The sequence below is a fragment of the Ambystoma mexicanum genome, chromosome 4p (genome assembly GCF_040938575.1).
Source record: "Ambystoma mexicanum isolate Mex_15411 chromosome 4p, UKY_AmexF1_1, whole genome shotgun sequence".
In the NCBI taxonomy this organism is placed as follows: Eukaryota; Metazoa; Chordata; class Amphibia; order Caudata; family Ambystomatidae; genus Ambystoma; species Ambystoma mexicanum.
Genome location: NC_090927.1, coordinates 59,688,409 through 59,711,047, shown reverse-complemented (window position 1 = coordinate 59,711,047; position 22,639 = coordinate 59,688,409). Strand labels below are relative to the sequence as shown.

Here is a 22,639-nt window from a genome sequence, read left to right as displayed (position 1 = left end):
ATACTTTGAGCAGGTGCGTGCTGAATGAAACAGTGGGGCGGCAAAAATAAATAAAAAAATAAAGGAATAAGAAAAGGAAGGGGAAAGGTGGGCAGATGTGAAAGAAGAACTGGCCCGGCTTGATAGGCCACAGAGCACTGCAAGCACCACCAGTAGTGTGCAGCTACCCACAGTCCAGAGCCCCATGTGAGCGGCTACTGAACACACAGTCGTGCACCCGGAGGCAAAAAGCGGACAACACTACAGAGAAGCTCTGTCCCCACACCACAAAAGGAGTGAGAGGCAGCCCGAAGGTGGTCGAAGAGAGTATTCAGTGGGGCGCCATCCGGGTTACACACGAGCACTGGCCGTGTACCGCCAGCCAAACCCACGCGACAAGAGGAGAATAAGCTGCCGGGCAAAAAGAATACCCTTGAAAACAAAAAGCCCCCGCAGACACGTCCGCGGACTGCGGCTGGCCAACACACTGGACCTGCTCTTTCGAGACAGACTGCAGGCTCTGTTTGGCCCGCTGCAGTACTCAACACGGACATAGTGCAACAACCGAAAAAGAAACCCCTAGATACAGAACAAATTGCCCCACACTTGGGGATTAAGACCAAGTATAAAGAGGCACCTGACTCGATCGCTTTACTTGCGCGCAGATGGTATCTAAGGCGCCCTAAGCCAAGGGGAAACAACCTATTCTGAAGGAGTTCGCTAAAACATCACCGACAGCGGAAGGGGCCAGACCCAAAGGACAGCATACACAACAGGAGGAAATCACAGGTCGCAGCGACAAACAAATACTAGATGCCATAGCAGAATTAAAAGCATCTTGGGAGAGCAAGATGGGGATTGCTATTCAAGAAATGAAGTCCTCGCTTGAGTTTAAAATTGACACGGTAAGCGCGGACGTAAACCTGTTGCGACAAGATGTTCGAGCGCTAGCCAAGCGCACATGGAACCTGGAGAAGGTGGTGAAAGTCAATACAGACTCGTGTGCGACCAATGCTAAAGAGATCCACACGGTACGCCAACAAGTGCATAACCTCGAAAGCAGAACAGAGGAAGCAGAAGGATGATATGATATGATTGTTTATTTATATAGCGCCTATACACAAAAGTGTTTCAAAGCGCTTCAAGGAGGGAGGGAACATAGGAAAATACAGTACATTCAGTTAAAGTCCTTGAAGCAATACAGAATGTGAGAAAAAAAAACTATCGTAATAGGCCTGTCGAAATTTCTGATAGTGCAAGTGCAAAAAAACAGGTAAGGCAGGAGGTAATGGAAAAGGAGAACAAAGCAAGCAGTAACATTACTATGTCTGACGACAATTTACGCAGTGCAGGAGGAATACAAGAGGAGGGTTGGGAGGGGGGGCAGGAGGGATAGAGGGGAGAGGAGGACAGGACACGCTGCTGAGCAAATTTTATCAGAGATAAATTTAAAAGCAGGGGAGGGGGAATGGAGAACAAAAGGGTAGGAGGGGAGACAGACAAGCTACTATCAATGGTCAAGGAACAGATGATAGGAGTAAGTGCTAGGAGGGGAAAGACCTCGAGTGAGTGTCTAGGTCCCCAGAGGAGTGGGGAGATGCAAGCAAGAGAGAGTAGGAAGTAGAGTGGGAAGTAGAAGAGGGTGGGTTTGAGGTACCCAGTACATAGAACAGGGGAAGCACCTCAGGGTAAGCACCTCAAGAAGCGTGAGTAGGGTCAGCGCGGAGCAGAGGGCGAAGGGTCACGTAAGGTGTGGTGGCAGGGGCAGACGTGGAAATGTAATTGGTATTGCCAGGCAGTAGCGGGACCAAGTCTCGGCAGAGGCGGGCACGCTTACAAACTTAAGGATTGAGATGAGATGAAGGGTGGCAGACGAACAGAGGGGAGAGGGAATGAGGCAAAAGGGCAAAAAAAGGGGGTGGGAGATGTAGATGGATCAGAACAGGTGTACAGGCACGAGTTATATAGAGGTAGCAATTCAAGGTAAGTTAAAGACAGTGAATGCAAACAGTGGAAACATGCATAGATAATGGACCAAACATTTGTAGTGCGTTCGATTAGAGGAAGGGTGAAACATGCATGAGGTACAGGTAAATCCCCCAATGTCATGGAGGGCAGGAGTGCGGTATAGAATGATAAAGTGCATAGACAATTTCAAACAGTATTTAACAATGATGAATTACAAGATTCCACTGAGATGGAATTAGAGACTGTAGATGATCGGTTCACAGAAAGATGAAAGGCGTGCAAGAACAAGTGCCAAAGTCGAGAATGTTTGTTGTGGCACTGAGGGTAGGATCCAATGGCAGGTGGAGAGGCTGAAGCAAGAGTCAACTGGAGGTGGAGGGTGGTGAAAAAGAGTCAACGATGGTGCAGCAAGTGATGTTGCATAGTCAAGTTCACTTGGGTGCTGGGTTTTACTGTAGAATCAAGTGGTAGATGGAGGTGGGGGAGAAGACCAGGGGGGGATAAGTAAAGAATGAAGACACGGAACAAGGAGGAAGCAGAGGTACGTGCACTCCTTACCTTTGCGCCGTGACCCTGCATTAAGGTGTTGTAAAGAACGCTGGGTGACCAGGAGGGTAGGCTGCAGGCAAGTCCATGGAAAGGACAGGGAAAAGACAGGAGGGAGCCCTTAAGCGCTGCCCTTAAATGCGCGGATGCGGCTTCGCCTCACGGCTAGGCCGGGTCTCTGCATTTGATGAGGGCAGGGGCCAATCAGGAGGCAGGAAACGAGGACGTGCCTCCAAGCACTGAGGACGGTGCAAACAAAGAAGAAAGCTCGGCGGCCATCTTGGCATGGCCTCGTCCAATGCTGCAGAAGTAGAAGAAGCAGCATTCCGGGTCCCACGGTGGACGACGGGGCCATCCTTCTGGGTGGAGGTCACAGGGAAACGTGCGCGCCCAACAATGTACGCATTGTGGGACTTCCGAAAGGAGATGAGGGATCAGACTCGACAAATTATGTGGAAAACATGCTACTACAAGAAATAACCGATGGGCACGCAGCCAGGGATTTGCAGTAGAACGGGCGCATAAAGCCCTGATGAGGAGGCCGCCACCAGGAGCCCCCCCGCGGCCGATCAAAGCAAAAATACTGAACTATAAAGATAGGGAAAAGATCCTGGAACATTTTCGCAAAGGGGGAATGATAAGCAGAGTGTCAGCAACCATCACGGTATATCCGGACTATACCCTTTTGGTGCAGAGACAGCGCATGAACTAAGTGGTGGTCAAAAGGAGACTGCGGGAGGCGGGCTACCAATACATGCTGCTGTACCCGGCAAAGATGAAAGTGCTCCATAAAAACAAGGCCCTTTTTTGACACATCAGAGGATGTGACAGCATGGCTGGATGCAAGGAACTGCCTGTTGACCATGAGGAAAAGGAGATGGAGAAGTGAACAGACACCCCCGCGAAGCCTCGGAGGCGGACACGTAGACTATTGAGAGAGAAGTACAACACGCATATTGACTTTGGGACTAGATTATAATCACGTGCCAGATCTGAACCCCAGATCTAAAATATATGCGAGAGTTGGGGAAACCAAGTGGTGGTAGGAAGGCAGCGCCAAGCATGTAACTGCTGGTTACACCCCCCCCCCAGCCAGGCGTTCTCCTCAGGTCTAACGCAGCCACGATCGGTCTGGATAATTCCTGCCAGAACTAACACATACTATTGACCTCTCAACCACCAGCTGCACACATATCCGGTGCTCACACGCACCTTTGACTCTCTCTACTCTCTTTACTGACTTGAACTTCGGTTCCCAAGGGCGTTCAACCTACCAGCGCCTTCAGACCATACCACCGGTATATAAGGCACTATATAAATGCAAAGTAACATAACATAACATGTAGACAAGCATAATACTACAGCTTCAATGCAGGAGCAGTGGAAACGCACCTATACCCCCAGTAGACGAAATTAGGTAGGATATTAGTTGTAAAGTATCCCCTTGCTGAGTTCTGAGTATCGGCTAGGCCGAAGAAAGGGACTAGATGCGGGGCAGCCTGAGATCCAGGGATGGAGCTGGGCAATTGTTTGGGAAGTTGGGGGGGGGAGAGGATGAGGGTAGAGGGATGTGTAGTGTTAGATGTTGGGATGTTTGAACGGGGGTTAATAGTTGGGGAATGAGCTTGCACCAATATATCAGAGGGCCCAGGAACAGGGGGAGCGGAGAAGGGATGGGATGGGATATGGACAAAGATGGGAGACCTTAGAATAGCAACCTGGAACGTTAGGGGTCTCAACAGCTACCTGAAGAGGGAAGAGGAACAAGGTCATGATGTACCTAAGAAGGCAAAAGATAGACATAGCCTTGCTACAAAAAACCCACCTCACTAAAGAGAAACAGGAGGTGATTAAAAAAAATGGAGGGGGACTACTGTTGGAACTACTTATTCGGCATATGCCAGGGGAGTACTCACTTGGGTGGCGCCACATGTACCCTTTCAGATACTGCAGTACACGACAGAGCCGGACGGCAGAATGGTGGTGGTGTGGGGTATACTAGAAAATAGAGAGCTGTGCATAATTAATAGATACGCCCCAAACCAGGGCACACTGGCATAACTTACGACATTATACAGCAAAATCATCCACCACCTGGGGGGGTGGTCATATGGGGAGGGGACTTCAACTGCACGCTAAATCCTAAAATGGACAGGTCAGACACAAAATTAGACAGACCTACTCCCGCAGCTAAGACCCTGCAGGGAGAATTTCAGCTAGAAGATATATGGAGGCAGCAACACCCTAGCGATAGGCATTACTCACATTATTCAGCCCCACAAAAGTTACACACGAGATTGGACTACATGTTCGCCACTCCGGAACTCATCGGGTAGATAGTATTCTTGCTTTATATTCCGACTCCTCTATCGGACCACTCCCCTTTGGTACCGCCGCGGAGACATCAGCCTCCCAGAGCTGGGATCCCCACGTGGAGGCTCAGAGCCGAAGCACTGAGAGATAATGCATTCCAGGAGGACCTAAGTGAGGATAACCAAATTCTTTGAAAATAACACTGGCAGTGTAGATTCAGAGGGTACCTTGTGGGAGGCGTTTAAGGTGGTGGTGAGGGGAGCAGCCATATCCAAGTACAAAGGGCTCCAAGGGGGCATAGCACGAGAATTACAAGAGACCGAAAGGAAAATAGAAGCAATCATGAGAAGAGGGGACACCTCACAGGAGGATGCCGAGACTATGAGCCAATTACAACAAGAAGGTGTAAAAGACTAGAACTTAAACCACAAGAAATATATCGAAAGACAACATGCAGGGGGAGACAAGCCGGGGAGGCTGCTAGCATGGTTATACAAGAATGAAACACCCAGAGCAGCAATCAGAGAGATAAGGGGAGAAGCAGGCCAAGTATGGGACACCCAAGACAGTGTAAATGATAGATTCCTTGAATTCTACCAACATTTGTACGAGGAAGCAGGGGGATGGCAGATCAGGAGATCCAGGAAACGCTAGAAGACATAGGGTTACCTAAACTGGACACAGAAGAGAGGGAGCACTTAGATGCCCCAATTACGATGGAGGAACTGGAGACTATTGTCCAACACCTGCCCACTAGTAAAACTCCAGGGGCAGACGGGCTCCCTAGCAAATTATACAAAACGTATAGGCAGGAGGTGCTCCCCCTGCTACTGGCAATGCTAAACAAAGCCTTTGAGAAAGGGAGACTGCCGGAACCCCTGAGGGAGACAATATTAATCCCACTCTTGAAACCTAATAAGCCCAGCACAGACTGCGGGTCATATAGACCGCTATCCATGATTAATCAGGACAGTAAAATCCTTACAGCGGTGCTGGCTAACAGACTTAAGAGGGTAATAAATAAACTCATACACCCAGAACAGACTGGCTATGTCCCAGGTAGGAGAATATCTGATAACCATAGAAGGCTCCATCACATTATAGAGCAGTCGGAAGGCGACGCCAACGAAATAGCAATAGTCTCACTAGACGCAGTGAAAGCCTTCAACTCTGTAAAATGGCCCTGGCTAATGGCAGCCTTGAAGGAATATGGGATGGGACCCGGATACCGGAGGTGGGTGAAAATAGTATATAGTTCTCCAGTGGCCAGAGTAAAAACAGGAGCTATCATCTCAGATAAATGGCAACTCATCACCTTTCTGTTTTGCTAAACTCAGCAGAGGCACCAGACAAGGTTGTCTGTGGTCTCCGATGTTATACATCCTAGCATTAGAACCGCTAGCGATAAACCTAAGACAGCAGTATGAAGAGATCGGGGTCCAAACTAAAGGGTGACCACACCTGATATCACTATATGCAGATGATGTGCTGCTATATCTGCGATAGGAAAACTTACAATATATCCTGGAGGTGATGGAGCGTTATACGAAACTCTCCGGTATAGCGGTTAACCCCAAGAAATCATGCATGTTCCCCGTGGGTAGATATATAGGAGTCCCGCTGGAAAACCTACCGGTGTTGCAGATAGCCTGGGAGACTAAGACGTTTAGATACCTGGGGATCGACATATATCACACGATAGAAGGTGAACACAAATATAACACAGAGATAGCAGTAAAAAACATTGAAAGTAGCATGGGATTCTGGACGAAGCTCCCCCTAGCCATGGTGGGGAGGGCGGCCTTGCTGAAGATGGTGGTATTGACCAGGCTATTACACGTTTTTGTAAATATCCCATACATGTTGCCTAGACGTTTCTTTACTGAACTTCAGAGCCTATGCAGGGGCTTTCTCAGGCACAACACTAGGAATAGAATCGCCTTATGGAAATTACAAAACACGCATGACAGAGGGGGCATAAACCTGCCGAACTTTGAAATATACCATCTGGCTGGGCAACTACAATATGTTGCCAAATGGCTGCCGGAAGACAGGATGGCAGAATCTAAACTGCTAAAGGAAGAATGCAATCCATATTTTTTGAAACAACTGATTTGGTTACCTAAGTCAGAGCTGAAAGGGCGATCGAGATTGCTGGAATTAGGCTGGAAGATATGGCACAAGGCTTGACGAGCCATGGACAACCCATCCCCATGCTCAACGCAGGCACCTCTTGTGACGCTACGCGGGGTGGATGAGCAACTAAGGAAGGTGATTCGCAAACACTGGGAGCCTGTGGGCATAGCAACACTGTGAGATATATGGCGGGAAGGGAAGGCAGTGGATTTCCAAACCATAGTCGATGAAACTGGGTTACACCGGGGGCAATACATCACCCAAACCAGAGTGATCAATCTGGTGAAGGGTACTTGGTTGGAAATAGCGCTAGCAGAACAACCTGACATGGCTATAGAAACGATATACGACATCTCGGAAGGAGGGCACGAAGTGTCCCGGATTTATGAACTAGTGATGTCTAGAGTGGGTAAAGAGGTGTCCACGCTGAGAAGGGATTGGGGGGAGGAGGCGGGAATACCCATGCAAGACGGACTATGGGAGAGGGCACAGATACCAGAAAAAGGTGTCCAGAAATGCAAGGCTGCAACAGATTCAGCTGTACATAACCCATAGAACATACTTGACCCCACGGAAGATCGCTGTCATGACGCCTACCCCCGGGCATCCGGACCAAGCCCATCAGCCCCGGGAGCAGGCATCCAGGTGCTTACTAAAAACCCAGCAGCCCCGGCTAGGGGCTGTCTGGGTACAGTCCTGGCGCCATTGGCACCAGGCTCATAGAGGAAATCGGTCCTGGCGCCATAATCGTCAGGCTCATGTACTTTACTTACCTCATGCAGACCATGCTGTAATGAAGTCAAGCCAACGTGAGGCCTGAATGGGACTACTTTACTTCAAGGACTATTTTTTACTTGGGTGTGGTTCTGGGGGAACTTCTTACCTGGGACTACTTTGAAGGCTATTTAAACCACGCCCGAACAGCAGCACATGCTTTGCGTTATTCTGCATCCAGCAGCGTAATGCTCACCGTGCCTGCAGTCAGCATCCAGTCTTTGCCACGCCCGCCTCGAATCCAGAGCTCCTAAAAAAAGGGGAAAGAAGAAGGAAAGGATAGAACACGGACTTTATTTTAATTCCTTACCTGATTCCGGATCCATCACGTCTTCGAACTTGGAAAGGACATTATTTCTGCCCTACTCACCAGTCCTCACAGCATTTTTCGATTCGGCGCTGCCTCCATTATTTTCCTTGCCGAACTCCAGCATCTAGGAGACAAAAGAAATATAAGGTGAGCCGTGAGAGCCAACAAAAACAATCTCTTTTTACCACCATAGACTTACCAGATTTACCACCGGAGGCATTATTCTTTAACATCCAGCAACTTCTTACGCCGCACCTGTAAGGAGAGAGAAAACAACAAGTTAAATACATGCATCTTTTACCGGACAGTGTTGGGTAATACAGACTCTTACCTGAACGCCATCAGCTGCCACAAGACAATCTTCTGTTGGACCCGGCTGCAACACAAGAAGGGAATGGGACAAGAGTGAACATCGGACATATTGAACTCTTTGGACTTTATACTTCACGGTGGAGGAGACCGCAGCTGTCCGGGTCCGATCGACGCCCCTATGGGAGCCAGGTGAGCGTAACAATCGCCGGGTTTGGTGGCCCAGAAATACAAAAATGGCCCAAATGTGGGGAGGTGGAAGCAGGGCTGATCCACATGTTCTGGGCGTGCCCTGAGATTGAGAAATTCTGCGGGGAAGTCAACCTACGGCTGGCCGGAAAGGGAATCAAGCTAGATGTACGATCTGTATGGGCATGCTTGGTGGGGGGATTCACCAGACTGCGTAACTTGAAACACTTGAGCAAACTCAAGGACTTGGCCTACACTCTGGCCAAGCAGAGAATTGCCATGAGCTGGAAATCTAGCCATAGACTTAGAATAGAAGTATGGTGGCATGATCTCCTAAAATGGGCCAACGCAGTAACAGTGGCATGGTATGAGACAGCAAGCAGGGGGGAGGAAAACAAAGTGGGACCTTTGATAGAGTGGAGACAATTGGTGGCCACATTGACAAGTCCTACCCAAACCAGCCCTAGCGAACAGGAAACGCCCGAAAGCAGTGATGTGGAAGATCCCCCTGTAACGGGACATCTGTAGGAACAATGGAAGAAGCTCGAGTTAAGGGGGGAGGGGAGAGGATGACAGCAATAAAGATATGCAAACTGTATAATATGAAGTTGAAGTTCGAAACTGTCGGGAGAGTTGATTTTTATTTATTTTAACACCACACAAATAACAAAGTGTTTAAAAAAATAAATAAATAAACACATGACTCCAAGAGCTGTGAAGTCAGCTTTTGGAGAGTAGAGGGCATGCCTGTCTAGCTAGGTACATTAGTATACATGATCAGGTAATATGTTCTAAGTAAAGGGTATAGTAAGATAATCAGCAGACTTGGGTAGAAGGGGCAAATATTTAAGGTGTATGGCAGTATTTGATTCTTGGTTGGCTAGCTGCTGTACATCAGCCTCAATGCTGGGAAAGGCAGGCAAGCATTTGGAGTATAGCTGCTGACATGAGGTACAGTTTATACTTGGTTATCAACATTATTCAAAGCCAGTGAGATGAACAGAAAACATTAGTGCAAATACATGTGTCATGCTTGACACAGACCAAGAATATATATATATAAAAATATATATATATATATATTTCTTTTTTTCACATAGTTGATACTGTAATATGTTATTCACAGATGAATAAAGTCTTGCTGAAAATAAACTGCTTTATAGACCATTATGATAGTATCACCTCCAAATAGCTCTAATAGAATAGAAAATATGTATTAAGCGCAAACATCTTACCAGCGAAACCAGTTTCAAGGCGCTACATAAATACAAATACAATCACGTACATTAGATTTAACACATTACCAACATAAAAGTACATTTAAACATATAAAACAGTTCAGGTCTCCACCCGATCCAGCAGTGTTCAATCGATTGTTGGGATTCAAGGAATAAAACAAGAAGATAACAGATTTTTTTAAAATCTTATCTTGAAGCTTTGCATGGCGGGACAGTTGCAAATTAGGATTTATAACCCATTCCAAAGGTGAGACCCCAGGGTGCTGATCCTTTTACCTTTTACTGAAGTAGATCTTTCCTGCTTGATCCAAGCACACAAGCAGGAACGTGAGGCTTTAAAAAGGTGGTCGAGTATGTAGGCCCCAGTCCCTGAGTGATTTTCCAGATCAGAGTTAAAACTCTGATTTGAATGCGCACTTCAATTTTCAGCCAATGCAGTAAAGAGCAGGATTCCGAGATGGGCTTAAATTCTTTGAGCTCATAAATGACTCTTAATTCACGATTTTGCAAAGCCTCCAATTATGCCATATATTTCTTTGCTACACAGAGACAGATAGCTGCGCAGTATTGAATACTAGAAAGAACCACTACCTAAAGCAGGGTCTTTTTGTGCTTCAGAGCTAGAAGTAGCCACATCTACTTATATTGTACAGGTGAAAGTGGGTACTCTTAGCTACAGCATCCACTTGGGGAGCAAAAGACAATTCACTGTCCATCAGCACTCTAATATGTCTAACTACCTCAACTGGGACAGGAGGAGGGCCTAAGCTAGAGGGTCACGTAAATGGCAGGGTACATCCCTCTGGCCACATACTAACAGGATATCGGTGTTTTCCCGATTACGCCTGAGAAAATTACTCTACATCCATTTCTGTATTGCCCCGAGCACTCGCCCACTTCCCTGCCTGTCTCATGACTTATGTAGCTCTACTAAAAACTGTATTGTCAGCATAGAGCTGACAGCCATAGCCCCAACTTGCAATGATGTTCACTAAAGAGGATATATATGAATTGAAAAGGAGGAGTGAAAGAGATTCCTGTCCAATAGATCATTTCGAAGTTGGTCTCTCTTCTGCCAGTCAAATATGATTTTGGCTCAACCAGTGCCGTAATAGATGTTCAGAGTTAGGGTCGGCATCTTTGTTAATAGCTTGTTAGAATAAGTAAGAGTGCAAGAGATGCAACGAAATACAGGGTTAGTCGAGATGAAAGAAATAAAAAAAACAGTTTACAACACGACTGAAAGCTCTTCATCTGTATTCAGTCCTTTTGGTTAGCCCTGGTCAGATCTACCAGTCTTGCTTCATATTTTCTTTAACGCTGAAGCAAGTCACAAGTGCTATAAGGTTCTGGCTTATTGACGTGTTCAAAGTTCAACAAACCTGCGGTCACTGATCTTCTCTTGTTAAGGATTCTTGAGCCAGTGTTGTTCAAAAGGCTATTTTCCATCCATATTTTGTATGCAACTTAAATGGTCTCAAAAAGGATCAGCATAACTGTATATTTGGTCCGCAAACATTTTTACTTTGTAATTCGTTTTTCACAATCCAACTTCTCAGAATTTCACTGCAAATTCACACATGGAGCATGTTCCGCATTTGTATTTATAAAACCAGGTATTTGTTTCTTTGTCTTTGCTAGTTTGAGGACTTAGGATAGAACATACTTTCAAATGTTTGCCTCTATATATTACACTTTGAAAATCAGAGAAATATAATTGTGCTCTGCAGCAGATGCAAATTTGTGTTTAAAATGTATGGCGGCTTTTGATTACAGCCAGAGATTTCCGAATTAAACAGGATTTCTTTATGGCCATCGTTCAGTTTTTTCATTTTTGTTACTCAAAAGTGAGAAACAGTCATAATTTCTAAAGCTTCCAGATCAGTGTCTTCTTCAGTTGATATTAATGTTCAAGTGGCTCAAATCACTTACCATAAAGCTTGATGGAGTTTCTAGAAATATTGCATTTGATCCCTTAGAGTTCTTATGATGATAAAATGTACAGTTTGTGTGTGTGGATATTAATAAATCCACTTATGTGGAAGTCGTAGCAAGAGCTGTAGCTTGTTTAGCAGATTTTATTAGTTTTGAAGTTAATTGAGAATACTATTTGTACTACTCGTTAGTTTGTGTATTACATGCTTTTGCCTTTGAGTTTTGTCACTATTGTCCTATTTTCTTCTATGCTTAACCAGCTTGTTTTTGCCTCTCTACAGCCTCTTGGATTTTACCACATTTCTTTCTGAGAATGTTGGCTGCATTATTTGATGTCTATTGCTCTTTCAGTGCCAACTGATTGCCTCTAAATTCATTTTCAATGATACTCTAGGTATTTATGTCTCCGTAATCATTCTTTAATTAGGCTTCTATCTATTGCACTTTGGTTGCAAAGTAATCACCCTACACTATGGTAGTGTATCCCATCTTAAAACAACTTAAAAGAATTCCTGATTTTAATCGCATGGTGATATTCACTCATTAACTTCTCTAGAATCTTATAGTTTCTATTTTATCATCATTGAACAACTTAAAAAAGGAAATCACGAAGTGAACCGTCCACAATCTATCTGGACGGTTCACTTCTGTGATTTCCTTTTTTAAGTTGTTCAATGTTATGTTCATGTTGATCATGTACTTTTTAGAGTGTTCTTAATTGTCCTCCTCCTCAAAAGGTGCAAATGGGAGGCCGACGTGAGATGCTTCAATGATTTAAATAGTGATATAATACAGAGTACTCGGAACATGCATTTGTCTCTATTTTACATATTCTCTCAAGTTATATAAACCCTTTGCTTAATACCTTTTTATATTTGGCTCAAGCAGAGAAAGTGTGACATTTGGGACAACAGTACTTACATTTTTTTAGCACGAGTGTTGTAATAAAAACCAGATTGGCAATATTTGTTAGTGGCGGCATAGTAGCATTCTGTGACACGTGTGAATTTTGTAATGTCAAAGTCTAGATAATTAAGAAGCTTTGCCTGTCCCAAAAGGTAACATGAGAATTTGCTATACTCGGGTGAATATTCAGAAAACATGAAAAGGTATGAACTTGAAGTCGGTCAAACACACCGTTACAGATTAGTTCAATCCTGGCAGCCGTATTACGGGGGTTTTCAAGTCAGACTAAGAAGTTTCAAATCAACTCTATTTTTTCAGTATTCAAAATGTACAGTTGAATCTAGTGATTCTAAATGTGATTTATTTACATAGTCAGGTGTTATCCTGAAAACCTGCTATGGTTTGTGCTCTCCAAGTCTGGACATGAGAGACCCTGACACAATGTTTCGTTCATTAAATAAATCACATGCTCCATTACCGAGATTTAAGGTTACATCCTATTCTCCTTTTCAATACTGTAGTGAAGTTTTTCTTTCCACAAGACTTGACAAAACAAATATTTGCAAAACGTTTTCAAGTGCCAGAACGACACAGAATAAAGGATATTTGGAATCATAGAAAAAAAGAAACTAAATAACATGGAGGAAATAAATACAGAACAAACTTGTAACAGTCACAAATACATCTGTACCACAGTCCAATATTATTCTATGGAATCCATTACCAGTAATACGCTATAGGGGATCGGAATTAAGATGGCATAAGCAGAAACCAAAAGCAGTTCCTGTGTATCCTAAATTAACCAGTGGCCAGGAGCTACCACTCAGGAACAAGGAGCTAGTAAATAGCGTTGCACAAGACCAACTTCCACATAAGATGCAAACCTATCCTTTTCTCCATTATTTAGGACCCCTTATGCTTTAAATGTCATTTATATGTGGCCCTAATGTTTATTTATAGATTGTCCCAAATGCATAGAGTTAAATTCACATTGGGGTGTTTCTTGCTTCTTTCAGCATCAGTTGGCTTGGGGAAAGTAGCTCCTAGCTAACCAGGCTTTTCTAGGCTACACGCAGGAGCCAAATAGCTCCCAGTTCCCCTTAATTTCAAACCCTGCGTTGCTGTAAATTCTATATGCAGGAGGTGTTGCATAAAGATGCACCTTCCCCCTTGGTATAATATTTTTAGTTAGTCCAATAAAAGGTTCCCAAACTTAGATTTTGTATGGCATAAAGATACATAGTTTATGCCCCAAACTCTGAGTCATTCCAACAAAAACAAACCTCTACAATGTGTATTGTGGATAGTAGTTAGTATGTTGCCCAAAATATGTCAAATAAATTCCTTTTTATGACAGACCTGGGTTAAAAGGGAAGTTGGTAGGGTGTTTTTGCATTATATGAATTCCATTTGCTTGGCTGTTGTATTTCAGCTTCGTTGATGTGAAAGACGGAAAAGCAGGAGCATAGCACTGGCATCAGCCCACCATCTCAGCCCCCGGAGATGTGAAGTGCCACCATTCTGCCTACCAGGCACCAGCCACTAGATTCTCAAACCCACCACATTTCCTCTCAAAACCTCCCTAGAGGTTTTGAGAGGAAAACCTGAGCATGCTGTACTCCTGAGCATGCTCTCCCCATTTACTTAACTCCTTCTCGCGCCCACTCCGCTCTGCTCACCCGGTGGGCACAACCTTTCTGATCCTCCTGCAATGGGCCCAATGAAAAGGCATGTTTTTGGGTTGTTCTTTAACTTGTGAAACGGCCACGTCACTGTTTCACAACAGTGGGCAGTATGCTGGGTGTAAATAGCTAAAATACCCGAGATGCATGGCAATACTTCCCAACAAGGGCGCTGGGGCACTCGTTAAGGCTTCAGTCGGGACTGTAAACTGAATAAGCTGCCCAAGCTGAATACCAGGATGCATTGCCACCCCAAATCGGGGGTTAATTATTAAATAAGGAAATCACTGAAATAAGCATTGAAAGAGCGAATTGTGTACATCAAAAACATTTTATGCAACCAGGAAGGCTTAGGCAGGTGGAGGATATGTTGAGGAGAAATCAGACCGAGTGGAGGGACGGTACAGGATGGGTGGATGAATGAACAAAAGAACAAGTTACTTACAAACTGTAACATTCTTTCGAATGGATGTTCCTCCCACGTATTCCTCATTTTATGATATTCGTATCCCAGCTTCATCTGCTTCGGAATTTTTTCACCAGGGGGCGCTGTGTTCAAGACCGCAGAGTCGAAGTCCCTTGAGGGCCGCCGTCGACGTCATCCACTGTATAAAGGACTCGAGCAGCGCCCGTTACCTCAGTTCTGTTTTTACAGTGTTCATGGTCACATCAGCTGATCAGGTCTTAAGTCCTCAGGCTCTTAAGGAAGTTAGAGTGCAACTGGCGTAAACTGTACGCAGGGGTAGGATCGATGAGGAATACATGGGAGGAACATCCAATCGAAAGAAAGTTACAGTTGGTAAGTAACTTGTTCTTTGAATGGATTGTGTCCTCCGACGTATTCCTCATCTTATAATAGACTCCCATAGCAGTGGTAATTTTGGAGGCGGGAGTACTAGAAATTGAATTATGGACTGAATGAAGGACCGCTTTTGCAAATAGCCCTCCTTGATATGAAGTAGAGTCCAAGCAGTAATGCTTTACAAAGGTGTGCATTTACGACCAGCTGGCCGCAGCAAAAATATCCTGCACCGGGACACCCCTCTGAAGAGCCGTGGAAGTTGCCATGCCTCTGGTTGAATGAGCCCTTAATCCATCTGGAGGCTCTTTCCCAGCTAGTATATAGCATTCAGAGATTGCTAGAATTATCCATCTGTATAGAGTTTGTTTAGATACTGCAAGGCCCAATTTGTGCCCAGTATATCCAACGAATAGTTGGCCACATTGTCAGAGATTTGCCAATCTAGAAACGTAACAAAGCCCTTTTTGGGTCCAGTCTATGCAACCTTTCCTCTTCCTTACTAGCGTGAGGTGGAGGATAAAAGGAAGGTAAGACCATTTTTTGTGACAGATGAAAATCAAACACTATTTTAGGCAAGAAAGATGGTTTGACTTTTAGAATAACCTTGTCCCTATGGAAAATGGTGTGAGGAGGATTACAAGACAGTGCCTGCAACTCACATACCCTGCGATGGAAAATGGTGTGAGGAGGCTTACAAGACAGTGCCTGCAACTCACATACCCTGCGGGCTGATGTTATAGCCACTAACAGAATTGTTTTAAGAGTGAGCAGTCTTAATGGACAAGAATGTAAAGGTTCAAAAGGAGAACACATGAGAAATTTTAAGACTAGAGTTAAATCCCCGATGGGCACCTGAAAAGGTGTCGGAGGGTATACATTTGTCAGCCCTTTCAAGAATTGAATGACTAAAGGCATTTCAAAATAGGACACCTCTTCCGAGGCGCGCTTAAAGATAGAGACCCTCCCTCCCCTGCAATATCTTTCACCTTCTGCAGTGCATCATTAGCCTCAGCGTGACCCGGGCAGCGGGGCTGGCTTGGAAAATAACTGTAAACCGTCCTCGATGAAACAAAAGCCTTAATCCCACACCAGGAAACTGCTCATACATATATACATATATTGCATTACAATGATATTCCTCGTGCACGACTTCCGTGTCAGAAATCTACAAACCCTGTACGAACCAAGAATGTGTCATTGTGCGACCAAATGGTCACAATACCCAAACCCCCTCAGTATGCACAATACACTCAGGGTCCCTGGCCTCCTACTATGTGCCTCTCTTAGGGTAATGTAAAGTGAATGATACCAAGTCCTTATGTCCTGACTACCCTGATGCTGCTAGAATGCAAAGGAACACAAGTGCGACAGTATTGTGAGCTCATGTAAATAAGATACATAGAAGGTCATCAAGTGCAAATGTACAGGTTTAATGTGTATTACTGCTGTCAACCATATTGGTCTGTTGCTCCTGCATGCTCCACCAACCCTAATGCTACCTCACGTGTTGTGTTTACAGTGTGATGCTAAAACTGCTAATATTGCAGATACTTACCCTATAGTGACTAATGGAGTTGTAGATATAGTTAACGAATTCTGAAATTAATATGTACTGCTGAAAATGCTATAGATGTGTGACCCCTTAGCCATTTCATATTATGCGAATCCCTTCGTTTTACAGTTTGCAGCTTTCTAGAAGAATATCATTGTGGGCATATCCAAGGCCACCTCTCCTCCCTTCCCACTGAAGCCTGCCAGAGAAAGCAAAGGCCCGAGCGACACCGCCTCACCTCCTCCAATTCGGCTGGAGCCGTTTCAGGCATTCACAATTCCCCCGCAGCTCACATGGCCACGAACAGCCACCTGAATTATTCACAGCCCAGCAGCAAAATCCGGCCATAACCAGAGGCGCCCCCTCATAGGTCCCATGACCCATCAGTTCACCCCAGATTAATGACGCTTGTAAAAGAAGACACCTAATATTGCACCAACATTGTGTAAAAGCATCCGTCATGACTTCTAACGAGACCCAAAGCCTGGACAGCTTACCCCATGCCCTGAGACCCGACCCCGTGGCCTATGACACCTAGTCAACAGGATAACATCAACCCTGTATTGATGTATCACCAAAGTACCCCACCTAATGCGCATTCCTCCTGTGTTATATTAACCTGTAGAATAACCTATTGTAGGATTTACGGGACAACTGACATTGCAGCATTGAATTAATGGGGTGTGCCTGGCCCTTTGGGCAGAAAGCCAAGAAAGACGTCCATCAATGACACTGACCACGCCTGACCGGACAACGCCTCCCGGATGAGCCCAGCTGACCTGCCCACCCCACATTGGCACCCGGCGGTGTCCACCAACCACGTTGAGACGCATCACAGCTGCACATATAGTTAGTCGACGCCACCCAATCCCCATGTACATGTGCCCCCTATAGTGTGTAGGTGCCTATGACACTTTTTGTAAATAAAAACGCCTGTCTTTGCTATTGTCAGACAGAGCGCTCTCGGAGTTTGCAGAGTTCTTTGCATGCCCTATTTTGACTTAGATAAAGCTTCCCTTAAGCTCACCCGCACTTGGTCCTAGCCTTATTCCCCTTCGTGGGAGAGTCTATTCTTGCCTCTCATTGGGAGGTCATTTAAAAGGGGGTCACGGTGGGGATCACTAGAATCAATACTATACTTTCTTTCCTTTTTCTTTGCATATGGCCATTAGGATCAAAAGGTGAAAAGAGAGAAAGAGACGGGAACCTAGCTCTGCAAGGGGGTAGAAGGCGGCGCCGCATAGTGCTATCTTGACTAGTACTGGGAATATATGAACAAGTGGAGAATAAGATAAAGGTGTCTGGTAGAAAAAGGAGACATAGTGAATATAGTAGTAAATGCTCTTCTTTCATTCTTTCTGGGTCTATAAATGAAAATAGGTGAAATACTTAGTAAAGACAAAAAGAGATTTGCGTGAAAAAGGGGGACCTCATAACAAATAAAGAAAGGTTAGGTGAAACAATGGAGGGGAGAAAGGGATTGAAGGATAACTTCCCATAAAGTACCGACTATCATTGTATATGCATTATATGTGTTGACACAAAGCCATGTTATGATGATTTTAGTGGATTGTAAAATGTGCATGATCATGGTGTGGTCATGGTAAGTGTGACCAGGAAACATTATAAGGTGGTAAGCCCAATGAATTAAGTTGTTTCTTTTGAATATTTGTGCTGGAAATATTGGTAGTGTGCAGAAGGTGGTTTGCTCTTGTATGTGCCCCCTAAGGAATTTCTAGTATAAGGTACACAACCGCACACCCCCTTATTGCCAAGGTGTCAGAAAAGCATAGCATTTTAGAAGATACATATCTATACACATATTGTTACAGAAACCAACCACATACAATGGGGACAGAGACACCCCTGGCCTCCTGGCTCATATCTGTAAGAGTTTACCTGGATATGCTGAACGCATTAGGAAGTACCACGATCAGTGGGTCACAGAGTTAAAGGGAAAAGGTCTGCCCCAAATATGGCCCGAAGGAGGATCTTTTGATAAAAAAAGGGGAAACAGTTCCACAATAGGAGGGAGATATTAGATCTCTGGCGATTGTTTGAAGAGGTGCCTCCAATCAAAAAGATAGAGCCGACTACCAATTTGCCATCTACCACAGACAACCTGTTACTGATACCCAAAAGCGATAAAGAACTGACTGAGGAAGAAAAACCAGGTGAAGTGACACGGTTGTGGACGCTAGCCTTCATATGTGAGGATTAATAATTGAAAGAGTGGGGGAGAATGTGTGAATAATTTTACATCTTAGAGGTTTAAGGCTATATGCCATTACAAGGATGAATGGACGGCTACATGCATAAGTGTAATATGATGAATGAATTATTAAATAAGCATGTAGCGATCTATACATGAGAGCGAGGATCGATGAATCAATTAGAATGCAAGTATGAGTTTATAGGTGAGTGCCTGTGTGAAAGGGGGTGGGATGTTTGCAGGGGGTTCCCCTGTCCCCTGCCTTGTGGTTAAAAATAGCAGTAAAATCGGTGGACAAGAAATTCTGCTAAATTTTCATTCGGTAAAGAAAATGAGAGAAGTGCTCATAGATACTTCTTCAAATGCACATGACCCAACTATTTACTGTGCAGCTGCCAGGAAGTTGTACTGTGCAAGACATATCGTGCAAAGGTACAAGAGTAATGGCAGATGCTTTAACGTATTGAAGGCCTAGACAAGAGAGGATGCGTGAAGGTCCTTCAGTCGCAGGCAGCTGTCCCTGTTTCCAAAATTAGAATTTGTGAGCAGAGGGACAAAGGTGCTTCAACTGCTCATAGTACCAGCAACCCCATCCTAGCATTATGGGGCTGTGTCCTAGTCACGCGGTGGCTGAAGTGCCATACACAAGCGAAAAATTGGTTACCTGTGATCCTGTCAGTTAACCATCAAATTCATGCTGTGCCAATAATCTTGTTTTGAGTCGGTGCACCAGAAGTTACATAATTATTGCTGCCGAATCACTACAGTAAATATTTAAGCTGGAACAAATTTGTCAGTATTGGTCTCTCATTTATTATTACTTTAGCTGTAGCAGAACGTTTACCAATTTCAGGGCGCTGCATACTGATTAAGTATAATTCCTATTTGTGTAAACTCTATTATCATAAATATCGAGTTGAAGAGCCATTCCTTTACTGCCCCGTTATTTGTCCTTGGGCAATGCGTCACTTTTAGTCATTCGTATAAGGCATACTGTGTGTGTGACAGATAGAAATGAGAAATTGGAACGTCTGGAACAAAAATGATGATGCAACAAACACTTTTCTGGCCTGCCAATAAGTAGAAAACTAGCACCAAGGTGTGGCAATTTGTAACTGTGCTGAAGGAGGTGGGGCATGTGACTGAGGGAAAGTGTTGCACAGATACCCCTTTTAAAGAGTTCTTTTTAGGTATGTTACAGGAACAGGCAAACACAAACCAATGACATCATTTACAGCTTCGCAATACAGTAAAATAAATGGTTTTAAAGGAATTACCACCACTTGAAAGTTTCAAATTCAAACCTTGACAAAACCACCTTTTTATTTGTGTAGCGGTAACTTGCTCCACACAAAACCAAAATGAGGAATAACTGAAGGGTCTGCATGAGTAACGTAGTCGATAACGTAACTGAGTTCAGCAGCATTTCAATTTTGTGAAGCTCTTCTCACAGTTAGTAAATGTAAAATGTGTGTCTCCTGTGTGGATCTTTTGTTAAGAAGAGAATTCTGCATGAAGGGTCATCCGACGGCTTTTGCAAATATGGGAAGCCTTGCCTGGGTAGATGTTCAGCTGTGGAAGTAGAGTTGTGCTTTTACCAAAACTTTGCACATAGAACCTATAGTCATTTATATAGTCTCTCACCTGCATGGTTTCTTGATTGATTTGTTAGTTCAGAAGAGGTGTTCTGCATCTCCCCTGCTTGGGGTCTTGGATGAGTTGTAGAAAATGGTAATCTTTTGTAGGGAGGTTCACACTCAACTGCTCTGCATGGCTTGGTCCCTTCGCAGTATAGAGTGGGATGCTGTTCATGTTGGATTGTGGTAGCATTACCTGTTCGAAAGATATGCAGTTGGTTTACATCACAGTAGGAAAAGTAAACTGCATGATTGTTACTTTCATACAGGTTTTTATACATTCCATACTCACTTCCTGTTCGATGGCTTGGTGCCTCATCTGGCTCTTGTGGACCAAGAGAATGTGATGGTTCTTCCTTAATCGCAATTATGTTCGGACTTTGGGCTGTGAAGGCTAGGAATGAAACATGAAAGCATAATTGTATAATATGTTGCCACAGTGATTGTGCACTACTAAAATCTCATTTCTAACAGATTCATTTTTTTGGTGGGGGGGCATTTCTGTTAGGAGTGCTAAAGCACCATTTATTCGTCAGGCAACCAACAAATCGAACACTTAGTATTTCCAGAAGACTGCATTTATTTTCATTTAACTTACTGAATTTCTACAATCTCAAGTATAATCTTAGAAATGGAGGACACATGTCAAAAAGCACAGCCGAGAGATTAGAAGATGACCCAAAGTCTAGTTATATGGGTAACAGGTTTTTATTATTAAAAAAATAAAAATACTAAGGGATTGGGTTTAGCGGAGGTCACTGGTGAGGATTAAACAAAACAATCAAACCAGGCTTTTGTATAGGACCATGGCCCACTAGTCTTTCCTCTCTCTCAGACTCAATTAGACCCTGCTTTCCTGGCAGATAAATTCACTCAGTGTTTCAGTGCCACCCACTTGTTCCTTGCCAGTTGCGGTTTCTTGCTTGGTTTTAGTAGATGTTGCCAGGATGTTACACTTCTACAGAGGGAAAACCGGCACCACCACCCTGAGTGCCTTGGGGGGTCTGGGGCCATCTAATGTCAGAACCTTCAAGATCTTTAACAAGATTGTATTGCGGGCTTTGGGGATGTCGGTTTTAGGCCCTTTATAGGCTTTCAGGGAGGACTATGGAGACTACTATGCATCACTCCAGGAGCTCCAGTCTCTACATTTTCTTGTTGCTACTCTTGGCCATCTCATTATCACACCCTCTTTCCTCCTCTGTGACCTTCACTTCCTTGATGCTTTACCATGGCTCTAATCTGGTACTCTCCACCCCTCTATTTTCTATTAACCCACCACTGTTCCTCCCAACCTCTGCTTGCTGTTCCACTCCCTTTACTTCCCCCAATTACCCTCTCCACTTCTGCTCCTCTCTGATGTTCGCCTCATGCCCACTTTTCACCTCTTCACACCCACTCCACTCCTTCTGATGTTGCTCCTCATTTGTGTCCTTTTCACCTCTCGTCCTCCCTCTCATTCTTATGTTTTTCACTGCGACGCCCCTTTTAAATCTCCCCGCTGACGCTCCATTCTTTTCCCTTCCTGCTCCGTTCCACTTGCCCACATCTTAGTCGCAGCAACTTTCGTCTTTGCCACTCTGCCATACACTGTTCTGCACCACCTGCTTTAGACGTCTGGCTCACACACCTCTCTACATTCCCCTCTCAATCACCTTTTGCGCTTCTAACGGTTTAAACAACTTTACCTGTGTTTAAGTGGAGAACGAGCGCTGTGGTTGACTTGCTCTGAATTATAAACTCCCCAGCTGTTGCGGTTTGATGAGGTAGGCTGCCATGTTGGATCTGCATTCTTTTTTTGCCTGCTGACGATGCTGTACAGATGCTCAAGCTCCTCATTTGTGGTGGGTATGGGAGAGGTTTCTTTCCTTACACAGGCTCTTATGAGTCTAGCAGTCCAGTTTTGTGCGCATGGTTCTAATGTCTTCCATGAAGCCAATATTCAAAAACTGCTTCTCGGACTCCAAAAGAGCGGACCAGTGGCCTGCCAGTGCCAAGACATCATATAGCTGCTCCTTATTACATGTATCATGCTTAGCAATATTAATACAACATTCTTTATACATGGCTTTATGCATGGCGTCAGTGGCATATCTGAGGTTTTTTTTTCCCCAAATATTTTTATTTGCATTTTTCAAACATATACGTCGG

General features: G+C 44.5%; 1 protein-coding gene across 2 annotated transcripts in view; it reads right to left on the bottom strand.

Moving 5' to 3' along the window:
* LOC138452991 (zinc finger protein 879-like) overlaps positions 1 to 22,639 on the bottom strand; it is a 203,911-nt gene that overhangs the window by 13,350 nt on the left and 167,922 nt on the right. For both annotated transcript variants that reach the window (XM_069605379.1, XM_069605378.1), the window contains exons 7-8: positions 20,781 to 20,882; positions 20,496 to 20,684 (exon numbers count right to left, since the gene is read on the bottom strand). In XM_069605379.1, coding sequence (XP_069461480.1) covers positions 20,496 to 20,684; positions 20,781 to 20,882 — 291 coding nt within the window. The remainder of the gene's footprint in view (positions 1 to 20,495; positions 20,685 to 20,780; positions 20,883 to 22,639) is intronic.